This window comes from Xenopus laevis, chromosome 5L, assembly GCF_017654675.1.
Source record: "Xenopus laevis strain J_2021 chromosome 5L, Xenopus_laevis_v10.1, whole genome shotgun sequence".
Taxonomy (NCBI): domain Eukaryota; kingdom Metazoa; phylum Chordata; class Amphibia; order Anura; family Pipidae; genus Xenopus; species Xenopus laevis.
The window spans coordinates 109,443,937-109,463,042 of NC_054379.1; the positions used below are offsets into that span (position 1 = coordinate 109,443,937).

At 38.0% G+C, this 19,106-nt stretch overlaps 1 protein-coding gene across 3 annotated transcripts in view; it reads right to left on the bottom strand.

Annotated features, from left to right (window-relative positions):
* Positions 1-7,918: 7,918 nt before the first annotated feature.
* tfrc.L (transferrin receptor L homeolog) overlaps positions 7,919-19,106 on the bottom strand; it is a 28,795-nt gene continuing 17,607 nt past the window's right edge. For all 3 annotated transcript variants that reach the window (XM_018263578.2, XM_018263579.2, XM_018263580.2), the window contains exons 13-19: positions 18,456-18,519; positions 17,363-17,430; positions 17,174-17,244; positions 16,604-16,685; positions 13,489-13,710; positions 13,253-13,393; positions 7,919-12,173 (exon numbers count right to left, since the gene is read on the bottom strand). In XM_018263578.2, the coding sequence (XP_018119067.1) occupies positions 11,931-12,173; positions 13,253-13,393; positions 13,489-13,710; positions 16,604-16,685; positions 17,174-17,244; positions 17,363-17,430; positions 18,456-18,519 (891 nt within the window). In that variant the 3' untranslated portion in view covers positions 7,919-11,930. The remainder of the gene's footprint in view (positions 12,174-13,252; positions 13,394-13,488; positions 13,711-16,603; positions 16,686-17,173; positions 17,245-17,362; positions 17,431-18,455; positions 18,520-19,106) is intronic.

Below are 19,106 nucleotides of genomic sequence, written 5' to 3' on the forward strand. Positions count from 1 at the left end.
CACTGAAATCCGTTTTTCAAAAGAGCAAACAGATTTTTTTTATATTTAATTTTGAAATCTGACATGGGGCTAGACATATTGTCAGTTTCCCACCTGCCTCAGTCATGTGACTTGTGCTCTGATGAACTTCAGTCTCTCTTTACTGCTGTACTGCAAGTTGGAGTGATATCACCCCTCCCTTTACTACCCCCCCCCCCCCCAGCAGCCTAATAACAGAACAATGGGAAGGAACCAGATAGCATCTCCCTAATACGAAATAACAGCTCCCTGGTAGATCTAAGAACAGGTTCCACTGCAACACATTCAGTTACATTGAGTAGGAGAAACAACAGCCTGCCAGAAAGCAGTTCCATCATGAAGTGCTGGCTCTTTCTGAAAGCACATGGCCAGGCACAATGACCTGAGTTGGCTGCCTACACACCAATAGTACAACTAAAAAGAAATACACTTGCTGGATCAGGAATGAAACTTTATATGGTAGAGTGAATTATTTGCAGTGTAAACTGTGTAATTTAGAAATAACTACATCATAAAAATCATGGCAGAATTCCTTTAAGGAACCACATTCTAAGTGTTTCCTAAAAACTGGTTTTGAGTTTTGTTTTGGAAAGGCTGACTACCCATCATCAGTTTAATTACTCCACCCAACTTGTATGTATTATAAGCTGTGAATCATAGTCTTCTCAAGTTGGAAAGAGCAGAGCATAAAGTTAGTAAAATCTTTTTTATTTTATAATGCAGCAATGGATAAATAGCTATAATCCACTCATTATTCTATTGGCAACATAAAGTGTAAATAGCTGTAAGAATGATATAAAGAATTCAGTGATATTTTGAATCTGTATAATTGTAATGGAAAAACTATTTTGAGTTGCCAGCAGCATGTCATAAAAAGGTGAGCTCACCATATTATTCACTTCCAGACTTCTGATCATTTCTTGGTACTTTAGGTGTGGTTTCTTAACAAACAACTGTCATTACTCAACAGAAGCCATGAAACAGAAACACACTGATCCTTTCCAAGGATGTCAGCCAGTAAATTCTCATTTAAAAGGGTTTTTCACCCACCAACACTTTTCTTTAGAGTAGTTGTTTCAGACAGTTCACCAAAATAAAGACTTTAATGTGTGACTATTTTTTGCTGAAGTTTAAAGCTTAATTTCTCATCTTCTTATGTCTTTCTAAAGCAGCTCGCGGGCAGGGGGGGGGGGCACCGACTCTGCTATAATTTGATACATTTAGTTGATACATTTCTTATGTTTGGCACTGCTGAGCAGAATCTATGAGTTTCATTAAAGGAGAAGGAAAGGCTTGGTGCACTTGGGGTGCCAAATATTAGGCACCCCTAAGTGATTGTATTGACTTACCTGAAACCCCAGGACAGTGCTCCTATCAGCAGAAAACTGCACCGGCCCAGGATTATACCAGTGAGCACCGCGGAGCGATCCACTTCTGTCTTCTTTCTTCAAATTCCCGGAATTGTACAACATTGGTACGGAGCACACGGTAGCCGGACTAATTAAAACTTGAAAGGTTTATTGCAAATCCATTAAAATCAAAACATGTAGTATGGGTATAGCATTACCCCCAACGCTTGACGCGTTTCGTGGCAACACTCCAGTGAGCATGGTGCTCACTGGTATACCCCGGGCGGGTGCAGTTTTCTGCTAATAGCTGCACCGGCCCAGGGTTTCAAGTAAGTCAATACTATCACTTGGGGTTCCTAACATTTTGCTTCCCCAAGTACACCAAGCCTTTCCTTCTCCTTTAAAGGCAGCTGTGATAATTGATACAACAGTTGCTAAGGCTAGTCCCAGACTAAGCAGATCTCAGCCTCAGTGTCCATAATTAACAAAAGAGTGGAGACATCTACAATGCCACTTAGAGAAGGCTGTGTCCTCCCAATGAGCCAGGTGCAGGCAAGCAATTGTTGGGGTGCACTACTTTCTATTGGTTATGAAGCTGATGGAAACTGAAGTAATTGCAACCAGCAAAAATTCATATAATAAACGGAGCCTTTAGCTTAAAGCTGGCCATAGACGTGCAGATTTACCTTCATATCGGACGAACGATCGTTCGGTGCCATCTCCCGACCTGCCACTAACCATTCAGATTAAATAAAATAGTAAAAAAAACTATGTTCTACCCCTGACAGCAATCGTACGAAAGTTATGTCCGACAAAAGCGGGTGACAGTCTCCCACTGATATCATCAGTTCGCAAATACATGCAAAGATATCGGTAGCCGACTATAATTTTCTAACCTGTCTGATAAACTGAACGACCGATCACCATCTCACTAAAAATGTCGGGACACTCCACACACAGTCTGAAAATCGTACTAAACGGAGATTCATACGATCAAATATGGCCAGCTTCAGTTACCCCAGTATGTGATGAGAGGAGTGACCACAGGTGGCTTCAAGCACAATTAATAAAAACTTGCTTAATTATTGAAAATACACTTATAATTGACTTCTTTGCTATCGCAACCGGTTTTTGCAAATCCTGGCAAAAAAATGAAACTTAAATTTAAATAAGCATGCCCTAAATTGTTGTCTCCAACACTGTGGAATGCTGTGAGGTGCTGGTTAAACTATGCACTGACATAAATGAGAATCATGTTAATAACGCACAAATTACAAAGGAAACCCAATAGTAAATATTGCACCACATCATTATGAATAGCAATTACTTTATCTTAGAACCGCATAGAAATGAAAAACAGCGTTAGAGCAAATACAAAGGTTGTAGGGTAATATATGAACCCAAGTGCAACACGCAAAATGCAATATCAAACAAAAAATGCCATGTTTTTGTTTCAAAACTGACAAGCTTGGCATAATGTGATTGTATTGGCTTGATGCCTAGTGCTGGACTGCAGAGTCTACAATTAACTCGCTCTTTATAAGTGAATTACAGTTCCTGTAATATGTACACCAGGTAAGTCCTGAACTTTGCTTACATTTACGGTCTATATTAAGAAGGCCGCAGTTAAGATATACATATAATATACATACACATATGGGGGTGGAGTGTGATTGGCTGCTCTATTTTGGGCACACATTGTATTTGGCCTGGCACTGATTATTTCATGAAAACATGTACACAAGCACAACTGCACACCCAGATCCTTCTCAAATATAGCCCAGTGTACAGTCAAGGGGGATCAGAACTGTGTGCCAATCTAATTTGTTTCACAAGCTGACAGCAGCTCCAAGCTGTCTTTAATCCGCCACTTAGGCATTGCCCTCTTGTGGCCACATGGCTCAGTGCACTGGAAAAGCAGGCTTAATGCTCATTTTCCAGCTAAAAATTGATGTAACAGCTGTGAATAATTAAAAAAAATGGCACAAATATAAGAAACAAACAAATTCTTCTCTTAAATTTACCAAAGATGTAATTTTTCCCATTTCAAGTGCTGTCTGAGGTTAGGTTCTCGCCTTGCCTCATGGCTAAAATGGCAGAGCAATATTGTTGCTAAGTAACTGCTCACAGCAGCAAAGTGATATATCTTTGATTTATATTCCCACAAAAAGTTTTGGAAGTTCAATGATGAGAAAACCCCGCGCATTGTGGACTTACATTTGCACTGTAAAAGGAGAGCAAGAAATAAAAAAAAGAACAATTTGAAAGGAGAAATGATATGCTGTTGCTGAAGATTGAGTCTATGGTCACAGAGTTGCCTCTTGACCTGCGTATTGTAAGTAGAGCAGACAGAAAACAAGCCAAACAGCTTGCTCTTGTGTTTGCACTAACAGGATTTCCATGTGGAAATGCATTCTAGAGAATCCACGCTGAAATACACCCTGAACACAGGCCACCGTAGTGCAGGCACAGGAACAAGCAGTTTGATTATTTGTTGGTTTGCATCTATATGCAGGCTGAGAAACAGCTATGTGACAATAGCCTAAACAGACAGAGCAAAGGCAAAGAGAGAGGGGGCATACTTGGGGTTATTTTCAACCTACTTGCTAAATAGCCAGAATTGCAAGGAGTTCACCCCTTTCCCTTTAACCAGCCGAAGAAGCAGAAATTCGGTAATGGTGTGCTAGCAATGCAACATCATGGTATAGGGAGGAATCTGCCAACAGTGACTGGATCCATTCTGAAATGCTTAACAACAGGCCCACACAGGAGCATTTCTGCTCATTTCAAGAGGGATTCAGATGGAGCAAATATCTCTAGAGAAAGCAGAAGCTCTGCAGCCTTTGTTCTGTGGAAAGAGTGCCTAAAGATGGAGGAACAAAAGGAGCATATAAATGAGCTATTGGAAGATCTGGGATTTTAGTCTTCTGATATACAGTTCCACACCAAACAAAGAGGCTACCAGGTTATTTTTGGAATCAGTGTCCTTCATCCATATAACTCTTCCGGCTACCACTGATGGACCTATGCATAATTTGCAATAATATTTATTTTTCAAGAGAAATTCTTTGTATATAAGTACATTTATATTCCCTTTTTCCCTCATTTATGTATATGCTTTTATCACATTATATTTCAAACAAAGTTGTAATATATACATTGTTTTTAAGCCTTTTGTTCGGTAGATGGAGCTGTTATCAAGTGTATAAATGAACATCTTGATGTCATCTTGTTAAGCCTATGATTAAGGGGTGTTCCCGAAACGCGTTAGGCGTCCATTACACGGCAGCCACGTGTGCTCTTTTAATGTAACAATAAATAGTGGTTTTTATTTTATGAGGAAGTGTGCCCTACAGTTTTCTTTTTTTTCTTGTAGCCATTTTCAATGGCTTGGACAATAAAGCTCTATAATTTCAACTCTACCTATTATCAAAGCGAAGGCCATTCCCCTGGGTTGTAAACCTGAAAACATTTGACAAATCTCACCAGTATAGGCCAGTTGCCCCACAGTGGACACAAGAAAAACTTCCATCAATGTGAAGATCAATATAGAATTCCAAATACTCAATATATCGGGTGTTTACAGATAAGCACTTGATGTGGTAACTGTGTGCAGTAGTGATGGGTTGAATTTGACCCTTTTTTGCCAAAAATTTGCCAAATGTCGAAAATTCAGCAAAATGCATTGAAGTCTACGGACGGCAAAAATTTCTAAATGTACGACACCCTTTGGGGTCTATGGGCGTCATTCTCGTGGCAAAAAATTTCGCTCAGCACTGGTGTCCAGTATTGGGGAGTATCGCTACCAAATGTATACATTTAACTAGACAATATCAAGCTAAACAACAAGCTGTTTGAAATCAATCACATAAATTATAATGGACTGCCATATGTAGTCTAATTTGAATTTGTAAATCTTAGTTTTCTTTTAAATGAATGTAAAATATTCAGGGCAGACAGGGCTGCACCAGCTGAACTGTGGGACAGTAGTGTATATTGGCATGTAAACCAACATAAGGTTTGTAATGGAGTGGAGGGTATGTATTATATGTATGTGTAAAGTGTTCCCCAACGATAATTGCTTTCCTTTCCTTTCTCTTCCTTTAAAAGATGGATAAATGCGGCTACAAGTGCCTTAAACAACTGTTAAGTGTGAACACAAACAGCAGTGGAAAGCTTTGCCACATATTTGTAGGTGTTCAGGCGACCCTTTTGCTTCGGGTTTTCTGGTGGTACCCCAGTCTGTTCCTGACATAGCAAGAATACACTGTGTACGGTGATCTTAATCAAGGTTTACTTACCTTATCTTTCTCTCTCATCTTAGTGTCTCACTTACTGGTGCCAAGATATTCACAATGACTTTGTCAAGTGCAGATAGATCTGCAGCTCCGATGGCCTTAGTTTAAAGGAGAACTAAACCCTAAAAATGAATAGAAATGCCATACTTTACATCAGTGATCCCCAACCAGTAGCTCATGAGCAACATGTTGCTCTCCATCCCCTTGGATGTTGCTCCCAGTGGCCTCAAAGCAGGTGCTTATTTTTGAATTCCAGGCTTGGAGACAAGTTTTGGATGTATAAAAACCAGGTGTAAGGCCAAACAAAGCATCAATGTAGGTTGATAATCCACATCTGGGCTACCAAATGGCTAATCACAGCACTTATTTGGCATCCCAAGAACATTTTTCATGCTAGTGTTGCTCCCCAACTCCTTTTACTTCTGAATGTTGCTCACAGGCTCAAAAGGTTGGGGATCCGTGCTTTACATAGTGAACCAGCCTACAAGTTCAGCATCTCTATAGTAGGAATGATGCCAGCTTTTAAAATGGTCACAGGAGTTTCCCCATCTTGGATTATGTTAGGAGTGTCTGTGACACGCACATGCTCAGTGTGCTATGGGTGGCTTGAGCAGCTTAGGGGCCTTTGTAAATCGTTAAGCAGAAAATGAGGTCTGCATGTCATATAAACTAATGATACAGGGCTGATTAAATTCTGATGCTAATTGTGCTAGTTTCGGTTTGGTCATAATCTTGATTTATCAATAAGCCTTATGTTGTGACATTTATAATCTATATAATCTACCGATCAGCAAATTCTTTACTGGCCAGACTAATTTATATCCCTATAAATGGCGCGTTTCTACCTCAGAACGCGCCATTTATATCCTAAAGAGACAGCAATTGTTACTGCCGTGCTCTCCCTGAAGCCTCGCATCTGACTTCCCTCCTTCACTCCTGCCATCTTTCCTTCACTCTCACTGCCAACAAGTTCTTGCACTGTCTGCTGATCTCTCTCTTCCACCCCCCTCCATCTCTGGTTAAACGAGCTCAGAGTCTCTGTCCCTCTTTCAACCCCCCCACTTCATTTCCAGTCTCACTCCTCCGTGTCTCTCCACCCTCCATCTCATGCTTCCTCTGCCCCTCTGGTTTTGTTCCGCCTGTTGCTTACCAGCCACAATCTATCAATCTCCAATCAACAATGTGTCTCGCTCATTCGGTCCTGCAGCCTTGTGCTTTTATTTAGTCACGAAACTCCTCGGTGACTTCTAATATCTTTATAAATTACAGCAGGGGGTGTATTATCCACTATATAATATACTGTGCATTGGTCCTTAAAGTGATACCATCACGTTCCTATACAAATCATAGGAACATATTCATATCAAGGAGGCAGTAACAGAACTACTAGTTCCAATCTTACCTGCTTCATCGGTGCACGATATGCCAGCAGGCACTGAGGGGGTGCAGGCCCTGGTCCAATTGCACCCCCTGCTCCCCCAGTAGTTCCGCCACTGCACGCAGGTGCTGCACGCCAAAAAAGCTTGTAAACCGTTGTGAAGCTGACCCGCTTACACTTAATGGATCTTCTGCGTTGCTTCAGTGGTTCCGGTCAGGGAACGGCGCGATCCTTCCATAGGCCAATTACAAATGATAACATGACTGCAGCCTATGGATTGCTCCGCCCCCAGCCCAGCATCACTGAAGAAACACAGAAGATCCATTAGTGTTAGAGGGTCGGCTTCACAAAGGTTAGTGGGCAGCTTTGAGGGGGGCTTTTAATGGAAAGTATTCGGCATGCAGCACCTCCTTGATATGGACAAGTTCTTTTAGGAATGTATCAGTATCGATTTAAGCTCAGGTAAGTGACAACAGCACAGTGAATCAGCAGAAAAGAAGATGGGGAGCTAATGGGGCATCTTTGGAGCCAAAGATCTTTACTGCTAAAGGGCTGTGGTTGCCTTGGGCTGGTACAAAAGCTCAAAACAATGTACAACTTTTTTTAGCCTATTTCTTTAGTTAAGCTTTAAAGAGGTTTCAAACATTGGCATTTGTAGACCCACTGGATGTACAGGCTTTTTCCTTAAAGACTACCTTCCCACATTTGTACGTGACCGCAATGCATCGACCTACCAAACTGTGAAATATGGGTTCTAAAGCTAGATGGGCTGATTTATTCATCTACATGATTAAATGTTTGCAAAATAATTCAAAGATTTTGACCACACCACCAACACTGAATAACAAACCCCCAAGTAAGATACACAGACATCATTTTATTTCAAGCAATTTATTGATCATAAGTGCCTCAAATGCCATTATGCACAAACAGGAAAATAAATGAATAATCAATGTTTAAACAGGTACAATTGCTAAAGGCTACACAGTGTGGCTAGAGTAGAAAAGAATGCAGGAATGCCTTTTCTTGCCTCATATCCAAGTGTTGGAAAGGATATAACTCACAAAGGTTCTGAGTGTAGTACAGATGTTATAACTAAACACACATGGCTAATGGGGAACTCATTATTATAAAAAAAAAAAAATCAACTAAACAATAGCAAATATATATTTATAATTAAGAAAAACTATGAAATATTTATTATTCAGTAGGGATGCACCGAATCCTGAACAGAATCCTACTTGCACCCAGAAATTTGACAGCACACACTAAATGGCGCATGCATAGTACCCACAGCAAATTTGCTGCTTTTTTGGATTCGGAGCATCCCTATGCCTCAAACCAGCATTTTCCACTGGAAGAATGAACCTGGTCTGACTGGGAAATTCCAGCAGGAGGCAACTGCAATGTATTAGTGACAAACAGAATGGTTTAGAAGAGAGGAAAAAAACCAGCATTCACTACAGTCTCGTGCATGTTTATATCAATGACAATTCCCTTACAAACAGGTACACCCATAATATAACTGCCTCCTTTTGAAAAACTATAAAGGTCAGGCCTCGACTAAATATTGTCTTCAGTACTATAAAAGGTAGCAAGGCTTTGCTAAGGTCACCAGCAGTCTGCTACCATTGTCCTTATATACCTTATAGGATTTCTCCAATGAGCCCAGCTCCAAGGCAGCAGTGCAGAAGATGAGTGCAGAGTTTTTCCTGATCATGCAAGCCTGTATGTAGCACCCTGGGACAGTGCAGGATAATTTAGTATGCCTCCAAGCTAACAAACGTTTAGCACAGGAAGATCCCCAGAGGTAAGATATTGGGAGATGTGGCAGCACTATTATAGCTCTCTACCTTAATACTTCACCTATAAACATGCATTACATGGGTATACCTTTCATTACACAAGATATTTTCACTTGACATTTGTCGTTCTATTAAGGGCATATACATGACTAATTTAGTACATTGATAAACATGAAAAATTAACATTTGCAGACACCCATAGGAAGCAGAAAGTTTTAAGAAACAGAACCAGATCACCAAAATAGAGTGCAAGAGGCCCAACATTTAGAAGACGTCCCATACAGCTTATTCTGCATTTTCTTCCAACAGCATTCCTGCATTTACAATGTACTTATTATACGGCAGGTTTCTAACGCTGCTCTGAACACTTCTTAGGCTGGAGTCACGACCCCTCTTGCACCCACAGTCATCACAAGGGGGGTCCCTCATGCCATTTTTAATTATAATTGGGTAGGGCAGTGTGCTGGTAAGCCGAATCAAATCAATGCTTCCTAAAGCATAGTTGTGCATTTTCTGGTTAGAATAGCATAACACAAGACAGGCTAAAAGTCACATTTATGCAGAACTGGGTGACTGTACATTTGGTTGGGTGGGTCAGTCTCAGTTCTAGTACCCCAGTCCTCATTATAATCTCATACAGCCTCTAACTAGAAAAGTGTTCAGGGCAGTTACACAAAAACAAAAATAAAGCCAAGCTCACAAACAGCAGCACAAATACATTAGATACTAATAAATGTTGTTAGCAAAAATAATAATTATGGGAAACACTGTCCCCGATAATTTAGAACACCCGTAGTGTAAAATGAGGGAACACTGCCCCCGATAACACACTGGTAGACAAAAACTACCATTTTTTTTTTAAATATAAACCATTATGGAAGACACGGCTTCCGATAATGTCACCTTGATTTCATGATGTCAGGGTACTGGAATCTCTGCCGCAACCATTATATCGCAAACACATCTACTGAATAGATATTACAAGTCACCGACTGAATTCAATCTCAAGGTGCCACCGAGTTAAGGTACTATTAGCTCCTAGATCTCAATTCATACAGTTAAAGTTTAACAGCAGATTTCCCTGTGGAGACAATATTTTATTAAAATAAAATAAAAAGTTACGTAGGATAACGCTAGAGTTATAAGGTTGCTTTTCTGACGAACCTGTTATTTAATATCGATTTTAATGAAATCCGGGACTACTGTGCCTCTGGCTGTTTCATGTAAAGAATAGATACAACCCAGCTAGAAGCAAGGCTTACCTTTACAAGTGTATGCCTGCACTTTTGTTTTTGAACTCTTGTAGTCTGAAGGTTTTATGGTATAATGAATACATTTATTGCCTAAGACAGTGGAAGACTTTTCAGCAGTGTGCTATTTTTTGTTATTCAGCTTGCGCTCCACAGGAGACAGGGTAGAGTGGTTTGAAAGGCAAGGGCGGCAGGCAGAGATTCATGTACCGTGTTCGATCAAATAAGCAGATGCTGCTTTCATATAGGTAAAAAAAACAAAAACGACAGTATAACCGTCAATTATGGAAGGCACTGCTTCCGATAATTACCAGGAAAACGCATTTATAGTGATCGCTGTCACTGATAAATAAATAACTTGAACCTTTTCTTCAGTGCGAAAGTTTCGAACAAAACCAATTTGCCCAAAATAAGCTGGCTGCAGGACAGACATGGCTTTTTAGTGTTGCCTACATTCTATCTTCAACCTAAAAATAACATGAAATTGTCTGGCATCAAGTCTTATATCAATCAGAACACTTCTGCAGTGTTATAGATTCAGGCCAGATCATTTGTGTGTCTAAGGGGCTGGCACACTGGGATTTATCCTTCAATAAACCTTATATTCAAGTTAACGTGTCTTCAGGTGCCTTACTACCCATTGTTTGGAATTTTTCAATAAATAAAATGGAATTCCAAATTGTGCAATGCAAGTGGCTCTTGAATATTTTGAAAAAAGTTAAAAGATATACTGAACGAAAAAGAATGCTATAGTGGGGAAACAGTAGTCATTTCAAAAAGGATGGACAAACACAGGCATGTCCTGCAGCCAGCAAACATTATTTCAAGGGCAAAACTCTAGAATAAATATTTTAAAAACAGCAGATTCTCAGGCAGAGTATAATGGGGTAATAATGCTTGAGCCATGCTGAAAGGCAAAGGAGTGTGGAACATTTGGCTGAGATTTCCGCATGGTTAAATTCATTAAGTGCACTCTGTATATTCCAAAGATTTACGGAATTGCACAAATTGCAATTGCACAAATACAGTTAGCTGTATATTCAAATATCCTGACCACAATTGCAGTTTAAGGGTATGTATTGTGGTTCTATTACATAACTTTTCTTTTGGGGGGGGGGGGGATTTCCAGATGGTGGGCCAGTTACCCCCAAGTTATTTCTAAAAAATATTAAGTGCAACATGTTACCTTTTTATATAAATGTGATAATTACCAAATCACTGTTGGCCAGGTTTAGATGGAATATTTTTTTGCTTTTGTTGCAATCTATGATGCACCTGTATAGTGCTATTAATCTATAGCAGGTGTTAAGGCGCAATGGTTTTATGATTTGTTCAGAAATTGTTTTTGTAAGGGGGGGGGGGGCTAACCTATATGAGGTTTAGCACTTCAAAAGACTTTATATACAAGTTTATCTTTCCCTATTTTTTTTCCCCTAAATGTTTTTCCAAGCCTATATAGGATTCCGGAGCATGCATTAAGTGCTTTAACATTGGGTACTAAAGCTGGGATGAATAAGTGCTTTCATTATGACAAGGGGGAAAAAAAAACAAGAAAACAAACCATGGGGTGCATACAGGTAGATCTAGAAATTCGACCTGTAGCCAAATTGGTCATTTGCTCCCACAAATGGATAATTGGCCAACTTGGCTACACACACCAGAAGCCGAAATAACTATTGCAGACCCTGATCCAAGCAGTCATGCAAACAATAGTATGACTGGACCCAAATGCAAAAGCTGGGTTGATCAATAATATCTACCTGTGTGCAACATACCAAATTTAGAAAAGTAAGGGTGGGGTAGAAAAAAAAAATATTTGACTCATTACACAGTTAGAAATTATTGTCTATATCCCAGATGTCGCCTGCTAGAGAATTTGCTGCTCCCTGCAATGTCCATGTAAGCATCGCTAACTGGTTTTTAAAGAGATCAGCATCAAAAGCTGCCTTGTTGGTGTTCAGCAGATTGAGATGGTCCATCAAAGCAGCTACTGTGTGATTTCCAGAACCATAGATTATATGACGGAATGGTGTATCCTTTGGTGAAACATAAGGCGACAGCATGCCATGTTCAACCTTAAAACATTAAATTATGAGTTAGAAATAGCTTTGTACATTCACATACAACAGTAAATAAACTGAGTTTATATGCTGGAACTGAATAGCCTGATATAAAATGAAGTGAATCTAGCATGAGGTACAGTATCCAGCCCAACATGTAAAGCCTAGATAGCCAGCTTACACCAAAAAAACTAAACAAGAAAAGAAAAAACAAAAGAAAAAACAAAAAAAATTGCAGATAAGAAGTTATGCCATCTCTCCATATTGGCGATACTGCAGATTCTTAGTGTCCTTGGGGGCTGTAGAGAAGATAAGCTTAGGTTTCATCAGAAAAGCACGGATTTCTATGCTCCCATACAATGTGAATTTGAATTTTTTCCAAAAAATAAATAAATAAATAAATAAATAAATAAATAAATAAATAATCCAGCTAGGGGATTTTGGTGCTGTCTTAGTTGGGATATCCAGTTTACTTTGTAATTTTTCTAAGTTTATTAAATACACCGCTTTGTATTGTTAATTCTATACATAGGTATGGGACCAGTTATCCAGAATTCTGAGGACCTGGGGTTTCCTGGCTAAGGAATCTTTCTGTAATTTGTAACTTCATACAAGTCTACTAGAAAATCATGTAAATATTAAAATAAACCCAGTAGGTTGGTTTTGCTTCCAATAAGGATTAATTATATCTTAGTTTGGATCAAGTACAAGGTGATGTTTTATTATTACAGAGAATAAAAATTTGGATTATTTGGATAAAATAAAGTCTATGCAAGATGCCTTTCTGTAATTCAAAGCTTTTTGGATAAATGGTTCCGGATAATGGAAGCATGTGGTGTACATTAGCAGAAAGAAAATCTGTATGTTTAACATGGTATCTTCAGATTTAGAGAACTTCATTGATAAAGGGCTGTGGTGGCCTTCAGCCTGTACTGAATCCCAATCAATTCTATTTCTGCTTTTTAAATGCAGGGTTGCATTATCGGCCCCATATTATATATGGATGTAAAATGGCATAATTCAGTATCATTTTTCGTCAATAAACAAATTATATTCCAAGACTAAAAGGAAAAAAAAAAAAAGGCAGAAGTTACCTTCATAATACGATCATTTAGCGAGCGTAGAATAAGTGTATTTTCAAGATCAGAGTGAGCAAATTCTTTGGTGAGAGAGGCAGCAGCCCTTGAAAAATCTCCCCTTGCAGAGTTAACCCATTTCAAGGTGAGGTTCAATTCCTGAGGGACATTTAAAAAATAAATAAATATGAAGCATAAATTCCAATATTCAACAAAAACTTCCTATAAGAAAAAATTTAAATCAAGATACAAACCTTTATCGCTCTAAATTGCTGTTGAAGATCAAAAGTAACCTTAAGGAGCACATCATTGTAACTGCTATAATCCAGTGGCAGCTTCTGTTCATGAGTTAAACGTATTATTATTTGAGCAGCAAAGTGTGCAGCAGTCCGGCACATACGATTCAAGTCAACCAACTGATTGAAGTTCTCTAGGGTATCCATTTTAGTGCCAAGATAAGCATATGGTTTATTGTCCTGTAAAGAATTGTGGAGTTAGTAGACTACTAAGAAAAGTCACAAAGTGTGCACTAGGTCTACAAACCCACACCAGCCAAACATTTGTTTTCAAACAGGTGACCATTTCGTGCAACCCGTGTATTGGTTGCTGTGTGCAACAAGACTTCTAATACAATTTGCAAGGCTTGTCCTAATATGTCTAAAGTGTCCAAATGGATAAGGATATCAAACATTAATCTGGTTTTAAAATTAGAGGATTATCTGTATTTAGATTTCACGGTTTCTCTTTAGAAGACACAGCTGTTTCTCTAAAAGGAAGGCTCCTGTGAATTTAACCTTAAGACAAGCGAGTTAACAATGCTGCCCTCTGGTGGAAGTCACCTGCCACTGCTTATAATACTAATGAAATATTTCATGTCTTACACAAGGAATACATGAGTGAAGAGCATCTTGCCTTTATTTTGAATTCTGTCGTCACAATATCATTGCACCATGGTCTAATGGTTAAAATGGTGAGCCCAACCATCTCTTTTGTTCTATTTTATACAGGAGCTGTGGCCAGTAGTTATGAGCAAAATATTTTGCCAAGTTTCGCCACAAAAATGATGCCCATAGACTTCAAAATGGGAGAAAAAAAAAAAAAAAGTCGCATATCAAAAAAATAAAAAAACTTTTGACGCCCATAGATTACTGCATTTCAGTCAGAGTCGCCCATCACTACTGGCCAGCTCTATGTAATTGGGGATGATGGGAGCTACAACAATCAGGCAATCCAAGTCTTGCCCAATAAAAAAAAAAAGGTAACCATTTGGGAGTTTTAGCCTTGCAAAACAAGTTGCATGTAAACACTATGTAAACATTTTTAAATGTAATTGCAATGAAGCAGTATCACAATGAATTTGATGAAAGAGTGTAGGTCCAGCCAGACAAGCTGGCTGTCATTGTATGCTGCAATATATACACAAACATTTCATTTAGGGGTGGCATTTTTAGTAGCTTTATGCATAAAATGCCCTAATGGCTTATTATATTGATAATGTGTGTGGTACAGAGAATCGCTTGTTTTTGTATACATGTAGTGGTAACAAGCTAATCCTTAAACAATAGATTCAATGGGATGAATTGCTGTGTTCCTCAAAAAACAAGTTATTGAGGACGGAACAAAACAGGTTAAAATAATATAGTGTAGTAATTTTATAAATGGTTTAAAACACCCTTCGTGCTGTTAAGTGATTAATCAAGTGGTATAATTACCATGTGCTATTCCACTTCTAAAAAAAGAAACTGTATATGAAGGTATATACAATAAAACTTAGTGTATGTTGCATAAATCGCAACACATAATCATGTGAATTATAAGAAACCGTGTCACTGTGTTAGCGATTTCGCAACCCCCAAAAATACTTAAAAAAGTTACTTGAAAATAAATACAAAACAATAAACAATGTATGTTGCATTAATTGCAACACATAATATTGTGAATTATAAGGAACCGTGTCACTGTGTTGACGATTTGGTAGAGGTGATCCTGCTTGTTAAGCCAAGATAGGATAAGGAAGATATAGAAGCTGTAGTTCGGTTTAAATAGTAGTCCCCCAAAGGGATAGGATCCTCTGGTGGTATATTATACTCACGAGAGGGAACTTGATTCCAGGCAGTTTAGTTAAAAACCTTTTCTTCGATATGGGTATTTCTTGAATCCTTCGTGGACATAAATTAGAGCAACATGTGTAGGTACTTTTAAAACATTTTAATAACTAATTAAAAGATACACTCACAAAATTCGCTTGATAAAATCACGTATAAAATAATTTGGAGATCTCACTGCGCTGTTTCCAATGTTAGCGTACTCCGTTGGCTGCTGCGCGTGTCTGCAAACTTGCTTCTGCCGTCTCCAAAGGAATCTTTGGAGACGGCAGAAGCAAGTTTGCAGACACGCGCAGCAGCCAACGGAGTACGCTAACATTGGAAACAGCGCAGTGAGATCTCCAAATTATTTTATACGTGATTTTATCAAGCGAATTTTGTGAGTGTATCTTTTAATTAGTTATTAAAATGTTTTAAAAGTACCTACACATGTTGCTCTAATTTATGTCCACGAAGGATTCAAGAAATACCCATATCGAAGAAAAGGTTTTTAACTAAACTGCCTGGAATCAAGTTCCCTCTCGTGAGTATAATATACCACCAGAGGATCCTATCCCTTTGGGGGACTACTATTTAAACCGAACTACAGCTTCTATATCTTCCTTATCCTATCTTGGCTTAACAAGCAGGATCACCTCTACCAAATCGTCAACACAGTGACACGGTTCCTTATAATTCACAATATTATGTGTTGCAATTAATGCAACATACATTGTTTATTGTTTTGTATTTATTTTCAAGTAACTTTTTTAAGTATTTTTGGGGGTTGCGAAATCGCTAACACAGTGACACGGTTTCTTATAATTCACATGATTATGTGTTGCGATCTATGCAACATACACTAAGTTTTATTGTATATACCTTCATATACAGTTTCTTTTTTTAGAAGTGGAATAGCACATGGTAATTATACCACTTGATTAATCACTTAACAGCACGAAGGGTGTTTTAAACCATTTATAAAATTACTACACTATATTATTTTAACCTGTTTTGTTCCGTCCTCAATAACTTGTTTTTTGAGGAACACAGCAATTCATCCCATTGAATCTATTTTCTTGAACGGGAAGAGGAGAGCCCGACTGTGTTTTTTGCTGGACTTTGGAACATACCAACCGGGACTTTCATAACCTTGGACTTTATTTAATCCTTAAACAAACATGTTGGCGGTTTAGCATTATAAGTAATTTTACTCATGACAGAAGGAGTTTTTTTTTTTTTTTTACTATAGATCTGATATCCCTTTTCAAAATAAATAAATTACCTTTTGAAAACTGAAGGAAACTGAAGGGATTCCAGAGTAGGCAAGGAATGGGTAAGCAGAATCTTCAATGGAAAAGGGCACACTGTAGTAATTAAGAGAAAGTTTAGAATTGCGCTGTTTAAATAAGCAACATTTTCAGTATTTAGGGCTAACCAGTGCTTTTGTCAGATGGTGTCGACAAATGCATCCTACAAGTCGGACGTAGTTACATGGGTTAAAATATAATGGGACAGATAAAAAAAAATCTATGTGTAAACTAATTAAATTTAAAAAAAAAAAATATATATATTGGATTCCGCAATAACACGGACAAACATGTGCTGTCTAATTAGTTGGGGGCTACATGAGGCCACTACAATGTGGCAAGATACAAATACAATTAAATTGGTGCCAGACAAAACCAAAGTATTGTTAATCTTTGGGTGTAGCCAAAGTATGCTTTCAAGCAAGGAATGCTGGAAGCAACATATACATTTTCATACTGTTCTTATTCGAGACATGATAGAAGTTGCAAAAGCTGCTGCATGGAAGGAAAGGATGAAAGATAAAAAAAATTCAAATGATCCTTACATTTTTTTTGTCCAAGCTTGAGATCCAATTTGTTTATATAATGTAAAGTCTGTTTCAACGGGATCTGCTACCTACATTTAAAAGGAAAAAAAAAAAAGAAAAAAAAAAAAAAGTGTTTGCTAAATACAAGTTAAAAATTGTATGCAGAAATACTGTAAAGAAAATAATATATATGAACCGATTTCTCACCTCTTTCAGCGTTTGCAGTATCACCTTATTCAATAGTGGACTGGCAGACACTTTAAAGGTTCCAGAACCTGTAACAACAATGCAATGAGTCCTAAACCACAGGAAGCTTTGATTACTTGAAATATTCAATATAAATTGTTAAATCGGGTGGCACATTATATAATGGGAATCTGTTGGCAATTTGACAACAAAAATACTCACACTGTTAATCAATGTTAAGTTATTGGCCTTAGGTTTTCAAATAAAGTAACACATTACTGCAATATATCTTCAGTCTCTAGGTATAGGGTGGCATGTTTGTGAATAACTTTAGCAATACATTCACGGCTGACAGCTTTAGATTATATTTATTATCACAGTTACAAAAAAAAAAAAAATACAACCAGATACCATCACCATCGTCTGATAAAGATGCAGCGTTTGCATCGGACAAGCATGTCATACTTAATTTCCATGTAGTTTAAATATCAAATTTTTGCATCAGTCCTATTATATTTTGACCCATGAGACTACATGAAGCACCATCCTACATCCTGTATTTGGTTACAGCTCAATATTACAGCTAGATTTATGGTATTCAGCTGATAAACGGGTGGTTTACATTCCAAACACTTTTCAGTTCAATTCCTCAGAAACAATGGAATATTAGCAACTATTGTATCAATTCCAACAGCTGCTTTTAATAAAAAAAGAAAAAAAAAAAAACCCTCAGGGATTCAGCTCAGCAGGGCCAAAGAAAAGAAATGTATCAACTAAATGCATCAATTTAGAACAGTTTACAGGGTCGGCGACTCCCCCCCCCCAAGCAGCTTTAGAAGGTGTTTACACTTTAGAAAAACAATCACACATAGAAAATAGAAAGTAACGACTTTCTAGTGAACTATATGAAACTAACTGAATTGCAGAAAGTGTTGGAAGGTGAACAACCCCTTTAAGCTGCAGTTGCCAAACAAATGTAGCTGACTGGTCGACATTAAGTTAGAAAACTAAAGCAAATACACAATTGGTTGCTACTGGCAATTTAGCAGCTGTGGTAGTAAACCAACAGAACAATTAGAATGTTTATTAGAATCAAATAAAAAATAGCCTGTACCTTGAATAGCTGAATCAAGATTGATATAGGAAAATGCCTTGAGATGGAGATTATTTAAGTAACCCTAGAAAGGAAAAAATGATAAATTATAAAAGGTTAAAGGAAACATTCAAAGCTCCTCTGACTGACCACAATAGCCAGCTCACAAGCAATATGGTTTACGTTTAGAATTTGGTGCCTTGAGAATACACAACTAAGCAGCACATCTATTGAGTCTCAATCTAAGGAGTCAAGAGTAATTTCATTATGGCTACACTGTGCCTAGAATACCTTCAATACAGCAGGTATCGTCATAGCAATGGCTATGCATAGCATGACCACAGCAAACCTGAAAATAACCGAGCACTGGAGCCTTGTTGCCATTAAGTACAAGGCACTGTAACAAAAAAAGGAAATTAAAAAAAAAAAAAAAGTTTTAATAGATTATGGGAAGTGGCCTTTCAGTAATTTATAACTTTCTGGATATCATGTTTCCAGGTAAACACTCCTATACAGAATTGGATGACAACTTGCTTTTGAGGCAATATTTGGGTAGTAAAGCACATGTACCTTCTAAACTTTCCATCATTTACCCTGGTCTGCTCAATTGTAGAATTGTTTGTAGAAAAACCAGTGTTTCCAAAGAACAGCCTAAAAATATTTCATACTTCT